The following is a 16,213-nucleotide window of genomic DNA, read 5'->3' on the forward strand; positions in this document are numbered from 1 at the left end:
CAAATGAAGTGCAAGATGTGTATCTTGAAAACTACCAAACTTACTAAAATAAATTTAAAGAGAACCGAAACAAATGGAAAAGTATTCCATGTTCAAAAACTTGGGGAGTTAACATCATCAAAATGACAATACTCCCCAAATGGATCTAAAAATTCAATTCAACCTCTATCAGAATTCCAGCTGCCTTTCAGTTTTTCCAGAAACCAACAAGCTAATTCTAAAAAATTTATATTAAAATGCAAAAGATCGAGAATAACCAAAATAATTATGAGAAAAAAGAAAAAGTTGGAAGACTCAGACTTCCTGATTTTGAAATTTACTAGAAAGCTATAGGAATCAAGTCTGTGTGGTAGTAACATGAGACAGACATATAAATCAATGAAACAGAATTGACAGTACAGAATTCCAACAAGGGTGCCAAAAAAAATTAAATGAGGGAAATATAAGTCTTTTAAACAAATGGTGCTGGGAAAACTGGATATCTGCATACAAAAAAGATAAATGTGGACTCCTTGCTTCATACCATAAACAACAATGAACTCAAAATGGATCAAAATACATTTCCTAAATGCAAAATTCTGAACTCTTAAAACAAAGGCATAAATAAATCTTCATGACCTTGGATCAAAGATTTTTCAGATATGACACCTAAAACACAAGAGCCAAAGGGAGAAATTATAGTAAATGTCATTAAAATTAAAAACTTCTGTGCTTCAAAGAACACCATCAAGGAAAGTGAAAAGAAAACACATGTGGTGGGACAAAATATTTACAAATCATGTATCTGACAAAGACTAGACTAGTATCTTGGCAGACAGAGATCACAAGTAGGCAGAGAGGCAGGCAGAGAGAGAGAGGAGGAAGCAGGCTCTCCATGGAACAGAGAACCTGATGTGGGGCTCGATCCCCGGACCCTGGGATCATGACCTGAGCTGAAGGCAGAGGCTTTAACCCACTGAGCCACCCAGGCACCCCCAAAGACTAGTATCTTGAATATGAAAAGAACCCTTACAACTGAACAATAAAAGGATAAATAACTCAATTAAAAATTGGACAGAACATTTAAATAGACATTTCTCCAAGGAGGATATAAAAATGGGCAATAAGCACATGCAAAGATGTTCAGCCTCATTACTTATGAGAGAAATTCAAATCAAAACCACAATGAGATATCACCACATGTCCCCTTGGATAGTTATAATTAAAAAGAAAAATTAAAACAACTGTTGGTAAGGATGTGGAGAAAATGGAACTTTCACGCATTGCTGGTGCAAAAATATAAACTGATGTAGCTGTTCTAGAAAACAGTTTAACAGTTTCTCAAAAAAGTTAAACACACAGCAATTCCACTTCTAGAGACAGACCCAAGGGAACTAACATACATGTCCACACAAAACTTGTAGCTGAATGTGCATGACAGCCATCATGGCCATCACATACACATCACTATGGCCATGACAGCCACTATGGCCATCACAGTCATCATACAGACATCATATAGTCATCAGAGCCAAAAGTGAAGACCATCCAAATGTCCACCAACTACAAAATGTAGCATATTCATGCAATGGACTATTTATTATTCAATCATAAAAAGGAATAAAGCTGTGATACATGTTACAACATGGATAACCTTGAAAACATTATGCTGAGTGAGAGAAACCAGACAGAAAAGGCCACATATTGTAGGATTTCATTTACATGAAATGTCCAGAATAGGCAAATCCATAAAGAGGAAAAGTAGATTAATAGGTGTTAGAGGCTAGAGATAGTAGGAATGGGGAGTGATTACTAAAGTGTAAGGTTTTTCCTTTGCAGTGATAAAAGTATTCTGAAATCAGACTGAGGTAATAACTGTATGATTTTGTAACCATACTAAAACCACTGAACTATGTTAAAAGGGTAAATTTTATGGTATGTGAATTAAATGTTAATTTTAAGAAGATTTAATATGTTAGCAGATATAAAACACACACACACATTTACTACATACGGTAGTTATTCCTCTTGGCTCATTCTCAAATCCTGAGCAAACACTCATATCAAGTGTCACCTTTCCTACCTCCAGGTTCTCCCAATGGAAGAACATGGGTCTAGAGAGCCAGAGAGGGAATCAATGAGACGGAAGTTCGTGGGCCCATTTGGTGCCACCCAAGATGGAAACATTTTCTAATCCATTTTCTCAAAAGAGAGACAGAGAGATTCCACATGGTTGGAAAACCCCTTAAAATTCTTTATCTCTTATTGCTCTCATTCTATCTTCATCAAACCACTTTCCCAAATTTCTAACATCAAGAAGGGAGGAAGCACATCCTGTCAGTAGAGAGAAATCATCTCCACTGAAAATCATAGCTACTTACCTACCTACCTACCTCTGTGCTCATTTATTTAACCTCCAGTAACTTGATGAACCTGAACCACCTGCCCTGCCTCAGACTCTGGGATACTGAATAAAAACTAACAGCCAGATTCTGGATGAAGGTAAATTCGCCTCGATCAAGAATGACAAGTAGATTTCAATCCAGATGCTGATTTCAATATAGTAACAGTTGGGAAAGAATCCACAATGAGCAAGATCATGAGGACATGCCTGAATAGTCTGACAGAGGAACATGCTTGATACATAGTGTCTGCCTTGAACACAGGCAGGGAAGTCATGCTACCTGTACTCGCATAGCTGCCACTCTGAGATAGACAATGTTCCTTCGGGGGTCTCTAGCCAGAAAACCTCCAGGTCACATCCCTCTAACCTTGAAGTGCTGTGTCTATATTTCGTAAAGATAGCTTTCTGCTTTCAGCAGTACAGAACTTAACTCAAAACACAGAAATTTGAATGCTCCATTCTAAGGACTACAACCTATCCCTTCCATTATTCCATCAATGACAAAGTAAATGGCTTATTAAAAAATGCTTAAGTTCCTGTTTCCCAGGAAGTCAAACACCCCATACTTTAGAAAACTTGGGAACAATTCCCCATGTTAAAATTATTTTTGTAATCAAGAGCCACCCCCTTGCTAATTTCACCTCTCAAAGCTGTGGTGACTAATGTCTCATACTTAAAATTGTTACTGTTCTCTGTCTACACAGAGGATTTGTGAGGGATGACAGGAGAGGGGAAATAAGAGTTGAGGAAGGTAGAAAGGATTTAAATGTTCACTCAGCATTCTTGAATCAGAGATGGAAGATGCCAGATGGGGCCTCATCATGAGGCTGAGGCTTCTACCAGCCAGAACATGTGTTTTATGCCTTCTTTATTCTAATCAAGACTAGGGCTGACTTTAGTAGAGCAGTTCTGGACTTATTTCAGGTTTCAGAATGCATTTGTTTAATAAATCAGTAGCTTAACACAACATGCTGTTTCTAGATAGGTTTATCCCAGTGAAACATAGGAGGACTCTATTATGTTTGGTCAGGTGATCCAGGCCAACAACCCTTTGCAAAACACACTGGCCTCCTCCCTTTTGCAAAGGCCTCTGAATTGCAGATCGAACCAAATATCAAAGTTATTAAGAAACGGTATCCTTGCCCTCTCACCCACTATTCCCACAGCTAGGGAAAACCAAAAAGGTTTCATGTAAATGTTCCCAAACGGAAGCACTCAGACATACCCAAAACGTCAACTCTTCCATTATTTAGTATTCTACTAAAATCGGTAGTCTTTTCTTGCATTTAACTTCTAGTGTTATGCTCAGGTGAAGAGAGTATTTAATAGGATATGGGTATTTTCCTGAACAAGAGAGACTAGCTCAAAATTAAAAGAGAAACACATATACCCAAAAATGTTAGTGGGGAATGTTCAGACTCTTCTGAAATTTTGGGAGGGGGGGAGATAATTTATGCCATAAAAATATAGTATGTGGTGCCTGGGCGGCTCAGTTGGTTAAGCGTCCAAGCCTTGATTTTGGCTCAGGTCTCGGTCTCAGGTAATGAGATCAAGTCCTGAACTGGGCTCTATGCTGCATGTGGGTTGCAGGATCAGGTCTGGTATGGGGCTCTGAGCTTAGCATGGAGTCTGCTTGGGGTTCTCTCCCTCCTCATCTGTTCTTCCCCCAGCTCCCTCTTCCTTTCTCTAAAATAAATAAATAAAATCTTAAAAAGAAAAAAAAGAATGCATTACTTGCATAATCAGAACAATAAATACAGCTACTTATTAATAATAAATTATTACAAAAGGATAGTATTAACCCTAAAATAAGATGAAGTGCTTTCTTTGGCTTATCAAAGTATAGGATTCAGAGATTTTAAATCGGAACCAATTTGTTCATCAACTCCTGGAATCCAACCAGTCCCCTCACTCTGGCATTTTGGGGTGAGTTTACTTCCTACGTCGGAGGAAGCAGAGACAGAGTTAGAGAGAAGCAGGGACGAGACAGGAGGAAACAATCGAGTCTGTCACGTGTGTGAGCTCTCACGTTATTCTACTGCAAACCTTTCTAACAGCAGAGGAGAATGATGTGGTAAAAGAGGCAAGTCACTTCTAGTTAGTCTCGATACAGGAAGTAGTTTTTAATACTACTGCCCTCAAACTAGAATTACAGCCAGTTTGAATTTCTCCTCTTCCTCCTGACCCCTTTACCTTTTGTGGAAGTGCTCATAAAAATAAAATGGTCCAGGCATGAGGGATGGGGGAGACATAAGAGGTCAACTTATGCTGATAGTTGACCTTGCAAATCTTAAACATCCTTCCATAACTATAGCCCAACAAGTAACCTGACATCCAAATACATTTCCTTGTGAGGAAGTATAGCTCAGAGGAGATGAAGGTCTGACTCAAAAATAGATAACTCAATGTTGTCTACTAACAGGTCAGAGTCTCTAAACAAAAGATCTCTACCATGTAGCCATCACCTCAGTGTTCCTTACAATCCCTGACAATACACAAGAAACAGTGAGAGTGCCTTCAGGTCCTGGGCTACGATTTCTAAAAGGACATAAGTCAGTCTCCTCCAGGGCACATTTGGTTGGCTAGCTTGTATTTGCTTTAACTCCCTTAATATTTCCTTTACTGTGCTCTGTAACTCTGAGAGCTGATGGTTTTCTAATGTAAATGAAGGGGTGTGCCAGGCTGGCTGTAGGTGGGGGGAGGGGCTGGCTAGGGTGGATCCCTTCCATGTGACTTTCACCCTCTTCCGGAGGGCCAGCAAGTTAGTCTGGGAAGGTTGTCTGCACAGTGAAGGCAGAACACAAGAAGGGGAGAGACAATTCCCTGTAGGGCTCAGGCTCTACTCATGAACTGTCACTTGTGTCTCACTTGATTGGTCAAAGCAGGTTGCAGAGCTGAGACACACAGCAAAGGCTGGGAAAGCTCCCCTGCCTCTGAAGAGAACATGGGAAGGGTGGGGATGCAGGGAGCGAAAACTGAGGCGACAATCTCGGTCTCCTGCAGCCACTGACAAATTATTTACATGGGGATGTTTGCACAGAAAATCCCAGGGCCTCATATAATATTAAACATAACAAGAAGGAGGTATTGACACATACTTGAAATATACAGAAAATCACATATATTAATATACCAATCACCATGTATCTACCTCTGATGATTAATTCATACTTTGATCTACTGGCTTCTCATGCTTTTTACAAAGTATTTTAGAGTTTAAGCATTCTGTATACCCCTCCATAATTCTATTTCCCTCCCTCTTCAGAGGTACTTATTATCCTAAAGTTAATCTGTGTATATTTTTATAGTCTTTCTATGTACACAACCATTCAGGAAGCCAGCCACAGCCCAGAAGACAGTCACCTAGTCTTATCATTTTCTGTTAATATTTAGTCAGCATTTCCAATAAAATTACCTTCTTTTCCAGATCAAACACTTTTACATAGGTCCTACATGTGAACCAGATAGGTACCCAGGGAATATTCAACTTGGACTTGCTTCATTCTCGTATTTTTTGTGTGTGTCTCATACTAAATTAAAGAAATGAGAGATGCAACATTCTGAGGCTAAATAATTCAAACTCGGCTATTCTTCAAAGAGAGTGGGGGCAATTCAAATTATCAGAGGAAGAAACATCATAAAGAAAGCAAAAGCCAAATGTTTTCCACAGGAGTCCTTCTCTCTGCTGTCTTGATTTCAACTGGTAAGTCAAAAACAATTTTAGGAACTTGGCTAATTTAGAAAAAAAAATTTAATAAAAGATTTAAAAGTCATTAATATCACAGCCACAACAGAAACTTACATGGTTGACTACTGAAAATGGGCTAGGAAGAATACATGGTCGGGGGTGGGCGGTCCTCCATGATTTCCACTCTTTAATGAGGGAAACAGAAAAGTAGAATGGAGGACTTAAAGAAAGGTTTATCAATCTTGGTCTAGGATTTAATTGGAACATCATTAGAAAATAAAAAGTCTGTGTGAGAATTTGATTTGGAGAATTCCTGATAATAGCAACTGATATGGACTAAGACAAGGGGAACACTCCCTTAAGAGTCAGGAGAAAAAAATGAGTCATTTAATAAGTTGTCTAATATCTGCCTCAATTCCCAGGGATAAATATTTGTTGCCAAAGTGATGGTATTATATCTCGATCAAGATATTGACTTGAAGCTTTGCTCAAAGGTATAAGACATCTGAAACCCATCATCTAAAAAGTATATTAAAGAATATACAAAAGGCCATTTTCTGTAGCTCCTCTTATACCACGTGTATCTATGGATAGTAAAATATCTTTAAATAAAATCAACAATCAAATTAGCTCATTCTTGTTTTTGCTTCTATTTTGTTAGTTTATTTCAAAATATAAAGATGAATTTGCTAACCGCATCTCTCTATGAATATTAACATCGAAAGCCTAGGAGATTTAACTCAATTGAGTATTTACTGCTTACCATACTAAAGACAAGCTATACCTCAAACAAGTGCGGATAAAATACACTGAGAGAGCCAGCCCCTCTTCCATGCTTTATTGCTATACAATTTTTCATATAATTATTTCTACTCCCTTCTTTCCCTTTTCTTTTCTTTCCACTCTAAATTGGTTTGACAAGTTCTTATTTCTAAGAATCTCCCTCTTCCATGTTTGTAAATATGAAAGAGATTTATTTAGTGCTAAATAAACTTTGCTAGTTCAGAGTCTGTTTACTCTTTTAATTCAAACATTTTCTTGGATTTGATTATTAAGACTGGCAGTAAGGGAACATTTCAAAGTTACTTTAGAATTTCTAGAATTATTTCTTTGAACCATGCTGTTCATTTTTGCTTAACCTGAATATAATGGTCCCAAGTAATAAGCAAAGAAAATTTGAAAAGCACAATCTATGTCACTCATTAGTCAATAATCTGAAACAGACTATAATGATGGAGATGTATTTATGCTTACAAATAAACAGTTGCAAATACACTGTATGTAATAAAACAGTTATTTTATGGCCATGAAAAAAGCTAATTTTCCATCTGAATCAGGAGTTAAAAGGAAGACCTGCCCATAACCTACAGAAAGTTAGAGAAAAGCTATAGTGAAAACAGAATTTTTGAATCCACTGGGATACATATAAGATAAAGAGAGACTGGAAATATGGAGGTCAGAAAACCTGCTTCTCATGTTTCTCTTTTTTAGCACTGGCTGGACCATGGGCTAATATCTGTGCTGGCAAGTCTTCCAATGAGATCAGGACATGTGACAGTCACGGTTGTGGCCAGTACACGGCCCAAAGGTATTCTTTTGGTTCTTACCTCTTTGCTTAATGTCCTTGCCTCAAGTGCTCATCTCCCTCTGACAGTAGGATCCAGGGGCGAAAGCAGTTGTACTAATGTCTTTAGAGCAGCTTCCAAGACCTCTACTTCAAGGACGGACTCTGAATTGGGAACACAGCACATAATAAAGAGGGAGGCCGACAAACATCCAACAATCATCATGAATCTGATTTTTCAGGTGCTGGCCTTTTACAGAGGAGAAGAGCTTGGTAAGAGTGGGCATAAGGACAACAGTGAGGGTTGTCAGACACAACTTAGAAATCTCACAAGCCGGAATCATTTTGTGTTTGTGCTTCATTCACTCTGATAAACTCAGGAGTATTAAACTCACTGTATTAAAATATCATACACAGTAAATGATTTTTTAAAAATATTTATTTATTTACTGGAGAGAGGGAGAGAGAGAATTCCAAGCAGACTCCATAATGAGAAGACAACCCAACTCAGGGCTCCATCCCATGACCCCAAGATCACGACCTGAACTGAAACCAAGAGTTGGATGTTTCATAGCTGGAGCCACCCACATGCCCCAACAGTAAATGATGTTTATAATCACTTTGGGATTACTGAGACAAAAGTAAGATGAGGGCAATGTAATTCATTTATAATAGGTCTCCATAAAAAGACAGCTTTTTAAGTGGACTTGAAGGGGTCAAGATTCATGTATCTATAAAATTTACTTACATAGATTGGCTCATTTCCCCAAAATGCCATATAATAACCATAGTTCATAAATTCTTAAAGGCTCTCTACATACCAAATACTATCTGAAATGTTTTAATCTTTACAATAGGGTTATTCTAACTTCAGTGGGGGAGGTTAAAATGGAGAGTAAGGACATCCCAACGTGTTCTCCAGTTCTAGGGTTTGATATCCTAGCCTGGGAACAATGAGTTAACACCACGTTTCTGGACAAAAATGTTCCAAGGCCAGTTTCTCAGTCTGTGCATTCTTATTTACATTCTAGAACTCACAGGCTTCACCAGGGTGTGGATGTCTTGTGCTCTGATGGAGCCACCGTGTATGCACCTTTCACCGGAATGATTGTGGGCCAGGAGAAGCCATATAAAAACAAAAACGCCATTAATAATGGTGTTCGGATATCTGGAAGAGGTAAGAGGTGTTGTATACACCTGGGACAGATACTGGAAATGTTTGATGCTTATCTATTTAATGCATTTGCCATTTACTGAAGTTTCATACTTAATTCAAAATGGTGACATCTATAATAGAAAGAACATAGGGTATTGAACTAAAAAGTCCCTCCCCTGAGATGTTTATGCACATACTCTACCTAACCCCACAGCCAATCGAAGGACTTTCTTCTTGTTCTACAAACAAAATCACTTTCAAGAGTATTTACTAGAATAAATACTTTCATTTACCAAAATCCCACACTTCTAAGATGGCATTTCTGCAAAAGTTGACTAGAAATATTTTCAAGGCCTTTATGTTCTAGGTAAAGTTGGGTCATCTAGTACTCCAGGTATGGGCCTATTCTTTATCTGTTTTTTTTGTGTTTGTTTGTTTGTTTGTTTGTTTGTTTTTTTAAATCCACTGAGGTCTAACATTCACACAGAAAAGTGCACAAAGCATAAGCACACAGCTCCTAAACTTTCACAAAGTGAGAACACCTGTGTAACCAGCACCTGAATCAAGGAAAAAAAAATAAAATCAGCAGGATCCCAGGGACCTCCTCCTGTGCTACATATACTCATTCCTCCCACAAGGATAATCACTACACCACCACACACTAGTTTTGCTTATCTTGGGAAATGATATAAACAGAATTAAACAGTATGCAGTCTTTTTTGTGGCGTTCTTTCATTCCACTCATGTTTGCAAGATTTGTTTTGCATGCCAAAAATTTTGTTCTCCGTGATGTAGACTGTTCCATTATATGCATACATCTTCATCTATGTAATTACCCTTCTCTAAATGGACATTTCTGCAGCATCCAGTTTTAGGTGACTAAGAAAATACTATGAATTTTCCTGCACATGTCCTGTAACGAACATAAATGTGCTGTCCTGTTGAGAGTGGGGCTGGAGGACACTGCCCTCATTCCGGCCGTAAGAAAGAAACATTCCGTGAGGGACATCAGGTCCTCAAGGATCTCTATGGTGGCTGTCCTCTCTATGTGTGAAATGATAAGAGAAAACTGCTGCCACTGGACAGAGTGCACTTAGGAGGCAAGGCCAAGGTTGGCATGGTTACCCAGCAGGCAACACAGCTGAAGTGCTAATCAGATTCGTCTGAAGCACAGAGATCTGTGGCATTGTCTGGTTAATTACGGCGACCCAGGAGCTGAACAAATGGGCAGCCTACTAAAGCCTGATTTATTTGTGTAAATGGGAACTCTGATGAACAAAATTGTGACTTTAATCATCACAAGAGTGGGACACAAAACCTCTCCCTACCCCCTACCAAATGCCAGGCTCAAGCCAGTTTATGATCCCAAAGCCCCTTGAAAGAAACCAGGACTGGGTCCCTTTGAAGAAGGGCTCTGTCACTTGGCCAAAAATTTATACCATAAAACTTGCTTCTAGCTATCCTCAATGGGACCTGCAGCTATTTAGCAGGACGGGTGCACACTGGGGAAGAAGAAACACTTGGGCTTCTCTGAGATTACTGGATACTCACTCAAAGAGGACACTAATCCTGGACATCCAAAGGCCACTGTGGTCAACCAGTCAGACTACAGGCTTCCAGGGTCAGGTGATCAATGTAGTTTCTCATCAGGGTCCATCTGATAGTGGTCCCAGTGTGTCCACACGTCCGCTCTGTGGCCATTTCCCCAGTTCCAGGATGCATAATTGGCATCGACACAGTGAGGGCAGAATGCTGTAGGAATGGGCATGCTGGGTCACTTGGGCTGTGTTTGCCTTCACGTTAGCCACCACTGCCACAGTTTCCCCGAGTATTACTTCCAATTTATATGACGATATGACGACCAGGAGTGCATAAAAGTTCCAGTTGCTCCATGCACAATATTTGATGCTATTTACTTTTTTCATTCCAGCCATTCTGATGAGTATGTAGCGGTATCTCATTGGCTTTAATATGCATTTCCCTGATGGCTAATGCAGCTGAGCACCTTTTCACATTTATTGATGACATGGATATTATATTTTGCAAGGTGCCTGTTCAAGTATTTTGCCCTGTATTTTCTGACCTTTCTTACTGGTATATAGGAGTTTTTGTTATATTGTACATAAGAGTCCTCTGTCAGATCTGTGTGTTGTAAATATCTTCTCCCACTTCATGAGTTCCATTTCACTTTCTTTTCAAAAGATTTATTTGACACAGAGAGAGAGAGGGATCACAAGTAGGAAGAACAGCAGGCAGAAGGCGAGGGAGAAGCAGGCTCCCCACTGAGCAAGGAGCCTGATGTGGGACTCAACCCCAGGACCCTGGGATCATGACCTGATCCAAAGACAGACGCTTAACCAACTGAGCCACCGAGGGGCCCCTACCTTTCACTTTCCTTATGCTATCTTTTAAATACAAAATTCTTATTTTTAGCGCAGTCTAATTTAGTATTTTCCTTTATTGTTAACATACTTTTTATCTAAGACCCATTTCTCACCCTAAAATCATAAAAATACTTTCATCTTTCATATTTTAATTTACAATCCATTTGGGATTTGGTTTTGTATAAAGAATGAGGTAGGGATCAAAATCTTTTTCCTCATGTTGGTGCCTGACTTAGAACCACTAACTCGACAAGACTGTTTTCTCCCCTACTGTCCCCTACTGTATTGCAGTATAGAATCTATTGTTATAAATTGTAGTCTGAATATAAATAAGTCTGTTTCTGGTCTTTCTACTGTGTTTCATTGGTCAGTGTGTCAATCTTGCACAAATACCACACTGCCTTAATTACTGTAGCATTAGAATACATCTTGATATCTGATAATATAAATCTTTCAACTTCTGTCCTTCTTTCAGATTGCCTTGACAATTCTTGGTCACTTACATTTCCAGATACTTTATAGAATCAGTTTATCAGTTTCTACCAAAAATTCTGCTGGGACTTTGATTGGGTTTGCCCTGATTATATAGATCAAATCAAGAAGAACAGAGATCTTAAAAGTAATGAGTCTTCCAATGTATAAACATGTTACAGCTTCCATTTATTTAGGTCTCCCTTGCACTGTTGTATTAGTAGTTGTCATACTGTTGAGGGTGTGCACATATTCTGTTTAACATGTACCTAAGACATACTGTATTGATTTTGCTTAGATTTTCTATATAGAGCAGTACTGTCCAACAGAAATAAAACACATATAATTCAAAAATTTCTAGTAGTTATGTTAAGAAAGTTAAAAAACAATGAAAGTTAATTTTTTTTAATATAATTTTTTATTTTTTATAAACATATATTTTTATCCCCAGGGGTACAGGTCTGTGAATCACCAGGTTTACACACTTCAGAGCACTCACCAAAACACATACCCTCCCCAATGTCCATAATACCACCCCCTTCTCCCAAACCCCCTCCCCCCAACAACCCTCAGTTTGTTTTGTGATATTAAGAGTCACTTATGGTTTGTCTCCCTCCCAATCCCATCTTCTTTCATTTATTCTTCTCGTACCCACTTAAGCCCCCATGTTGCATCACCACTTCCTCATATCAGGGAGATCATATGATAGTTGTCTTTCTCCGCCTGACTTATTTCGCTAAGCATGATACGCTCTAGTTCCATCCATGTTGTCGCAAATGGCAAGATTTCATTTCTTTTGATGGCTGCATAGTATTCCATTGTGTATATATACCACATCTTCTTGATCCATTCATCTGTTGATGGACATCTAGGTTCTTTCCATAGTTTGGCTATTGTGGACATTGCTGCTATAAACATTCGAGTACACGTGCCCCTTTGGATCACTACGTTTGTATCTTTAGGGTAAATGCCCAATAGTGCAATTGCTGGGTCATAGGGCAGTTCTATTTTCAACATTTTGAGGAACCTCCATGCTGTTTTCCAGAGAGGTTGCACCAGCTTGCATTCCCACCAACAGTGTAGGAGGGTTCCCCTTTCTCCGCATCCTCGCCAGCATCTGTCATTTCCTGACTTGTTGATTTTAGCCATTCTGACTGGTGTGAGGTGATATCGCATTGTGGTTTTGATTTGTATTTCCCTGATGCCGAGTGATATGGAGCACTTTTTCATGTGTCTGTTGGCCATCTGGATGTCTTCTTTGCAGAAATGTCTGCTCATGTCCTCTGCCCATTTCTTGATTGGATTATTTGTTCTTTGGGTGTGGAGTTTGCTAAGTTCTTTATAGATTCTGGACACTAGTCCTTTATCTGATATGTCGTTTGCAAATATCTTCTCCCATTCTGTCAGTTGTCTTTTGATTTTGTGAACTGTATGAAAGTTAATTTTAATAATGTTTTATTTTACTACATATCTTTAAAATATTATCATTTCAAAATGCAACATAAAAATTACTAATATTTTACCTTCTTTGTATGGTCTTCAAAATCCAGATGCATCTTATACTTTAAGTACATCTAACTCAGATTAGCTACATTTCAGGTGCAGACTAACCACATGTGGTTAATGATTACCATGGTGGATAGCTACAATTCTAAGGCGTTTCTTGTGTTTTCTGTCCAATTGCCCCGTTTTCACGGATATGTGGTTAAAATCTTCTATTACTAGTGAGTTTCTATTTCTTCCAGTATCTGAGATAGTCTCTGCTTTCTATACATGGTTTCTGTGTTATCTGTCCATGGACAATTGTAACTGCTGTATCTTCATTGTATCTTTCAGTATAAATAATTGTATATATTTGCATATTGTAGCATAAATTCTCCTCCTTTGTCTTGTTTAATTGCAGTATAACTGCAATATAAATTGTCCTCCTTTGTCTTGTTTCTGTGATTTTTGGCTTGAGTTTTACTCTCTGATAACAGAATCATAACCCTTGCTTGCCTTATTATTTCCATCTGCTTGACAAATCTTGATATAGCCCTTAATTCTTTGCCTTTTTCTTTTTTTATTTAAAGATTTTATTTATTTATTTATTTGCAAGAGTAACAAAAAGACAGAGAGAGCACAAACAGCCGACTCCCTGCTCAGCAGGGAACCCGACATGGGGCTCTATCTCAGGATCCTGAGATCAAGACCTGAGATGAAATGAATGCTTAACCCACTGTAACTTAACACTGTATTGTGTTTTACTGGATACAACATAGAACTGGGTTTTGCTTTTCAAGCCAGTAAGAATTTTTTTTTAACAGAGGAGTTAACATTTATAGATTTACTTCATGTATGCATCCCAACATTGTCATATTACATCATAATTATGGTATTAAATTAACCTTACTTATTTGGTGGGTCTTTGTTTTTAATTTTTTTTCTTTTAGTACTTATTAAGATTTGCATTCTTGTGCCAATTATGTCCATTTTTCTTTTCTTTTTTTTTTAAGTCCAATCACTTTATTAAACTAGGTCTTGGAGTTGAAATTATTCTGGGTAAGAACAAAAAATATGATAAAAGTTTCAATTTTCTCAGCAGCCTAGTGCTTTCTGCTATTCCTCAGTGTCTTCATTAAATTTTCATTTTCATCTACTCTCTCTTGGACATCCAGTCTTCATCTCTGATATGATTTTGATGTCTTCTTCTGTTCCCTCACTGAGTTCAACCACGTCTCATTTCTTTTTGTCTTCTCTTTCATTCCTGTTCTTATTTTTTGAATTTCTGATTCAAGACTACTGAAACCCAGATATTGACTAAATTAACTTCTGATTTCTTTTAGGTTTCTGTATTAAAATGTTCTACATTAAGCCAATTAAATATAAAGGCTCTATCAAGAAGGGAGAAAAACTAGGAACTCTACTGCCCTTGCAGAAAGTCTATCCTGGCATACAATCGCACATACATATTGAAAACTGTGACTTGAGTAATCCTACCATGTACCTGTAAGTGGAAGACACATGACCATATCTTCTAAATAGAAAACCAACTTCTTAAAAACCTGGATGCATATCATACTCTTCAAGAAATTTGTGTCCAAATAAAAACACGGTGAATGTAAGAAAGAAAATAGCATTTTTATTTCAACTCATTACCACTTGAATGTTTGTCAACTAATTTCTGAGAGTCCTCTGATTTTTCTGTCACCTATGGGATCTGAGGGGTTTTACTTGTTTGTTTTTTAAAGTTTCTCAGTCCTAAATACACAGGATAAATAAACATACAAATTCTGGCCTCTCCAGACCATGTTTTTGACACTTCTAAAACTAGCTACCTTTCTGTCTAAGAACAGGAAAAAACCTGAAGCTGTTCTCCTGGTACAAGAATAGAGTGTTGCACAGTGCTGGACACACATACATACTTCATAAATATTAAGTGAATAAACTGGAGTTAAACTCTGAGTAAAGGTAGGGAAGAGCTCCAGCAATATCCTCAGGTTTGTCAAACCGGTCAAAGAGTGAACTGTTTGCGTGGAGAAGACAGAATCCGCTGGTTTTCCCATCCGCACTTGCCCAACCAACATGAGCAAAACATTTTCGAAACATAAATATAAGAAAATACATCAGTATTCTTGATTTCAGTAAGATGGCATTACAGGAGTTTATCATCCTGGAAATTTTCCATGAATTTTTGCTTAAATCCTTTTGGAATGTAGAAAACTCCAGCAGAAAGATTCCATTCTTACTACAGATGTGCTAGAGGAAAATGTAATTAACTGAGCTTTATTATTGGAGAATTAGCTGCATTTGTATGCTAAAATATATGTATGAGAACGTTCATATCACTTTTGTCATGGCAAACCCTGTAACAACTCAAACGCTTACTACAGTTGATATGAACAAGTAAGCTATGAGTTATTTACAGAATGGAATAGTATACAGTGGTCACAGTAAATGAGCCTCAGCTAAACATAACAAATGGATGAATCATAGCAATATAATTTTGAGTTTAAAAAAAAGTCCTGAAGATTATATATAGTAGGATACTCTTTTTATTTTTATTTTTTTAAAGATTTTATTTATTTATTTGACAGAGAGAAATCACAAGTAGGCAGAGAGGCAGGCAGAGAGAGAGAGAGAGGAGGAAGCAGGCTCCCTGCAGAGCAGAGAGCCCGATGCAGGACTCGATCCCAGGACCCTGAGATCATGACCTGAGCCGAAGGCAGCGGCTTAACCACTGAGCCACCCAGGCACCCGGATACTCTTTTTATAAAGTCAAAACAATTAAAACCAAAATGTAATTTTTAGGAACACATATATGCGATGAGTAAATTTAAAGGAAATCAAGCAAATAATGGACACTCGTTACTGCAGGACTAAGTAATAGAAGCTACAAAGAAACATTTAAGTTACTGTCATGTCAATGTTGTCATTTTACAGCTAGGAGGTGAGTATTTATTATAATATGTTATAGTAGTAACAAGACTTGCCGGTGGGTGGTCAGGAAGAAGAATTCCTGATGACTCTTGATTCAGAGCCTCTACTGGGACGTTCCCATATGCAATTACATAGTATTCTCTACTGG

General features: G+C 38.1%; 1 protein-coding gene across 1 annotated transcript; it reads left to right on the forward strand.

Annotated features, from left to right (window-relative positions):
- Window positions 1–5,812: 5,812 nt before the first annotated feature.
- On the forward strand, window positions 5,813–14,750 carry LECT2 (leukocyte cell derived chemotaxin 2). Its single transcript, XM_004744914.1, has 4 exons — window positions 5,813–6,086; window positions 7,563–7,659; window positions 8,667–8,812; window positions 14,472–14,750. Exons 1-4 carry the CDS (start codon window positions 6,041–6,043, stop codon window positions 14,636–14,638), a joined length of 456 nt encoding a protein of 151 aa, XP_004744971.1. The 5' UTR covers window positions 5,813–6,040; the 3' UTR covers window positions 14,639–14,750.
- Window positions 14,751–16,213: the final 1,463 nt, after the last annotated feature.

The sequence above is a fragment of the Mustela putorius genome, unplaced genomic scaffold (genome assembly GCF_011764305.1).
Source record: "Mustela putorius furo isolate JIRA1106 unplaced genomic scaffold, ASM1176430v1.1 tig00000145_pilon_pilon_pilon, whole genome shotgun sequence".
NCBI classification, from domain to species: domain Eukaryota; kingdom Metazoa; phylum Chordata; class Mammalia; order Carnivora; family Mustelidae; genus Mustela; species Mustela putorius.

What these genes read in the sequence shown, in the direction of transcription:
- LECT2 (XM_004744914.1), top strand. Translation starts at nt 6,041, where the DNA reads ATGTTTTCCACAGGAGTCCTTCTCTCTGCTGTCTTGATTTCAACTG. An exon ending in TGCTGTCTTGATTTCAACTG is followed by an intron (nt 6,087 to 7,562) that starts GTAAGTCAAAAA and finishes TCTCTTTTTTAG; the next exon opens with CACTGGCTGGACCATGGGCT. An exon ending in TGTTCGGATATCTGGAAGAG is followed by an intron (nt 8,813 to 14,471) that starts GTAAGAGGTGTT and finishes GATTTCTTTTAG; the next exon opens with GTTTCTGTATTAAAATGTTC.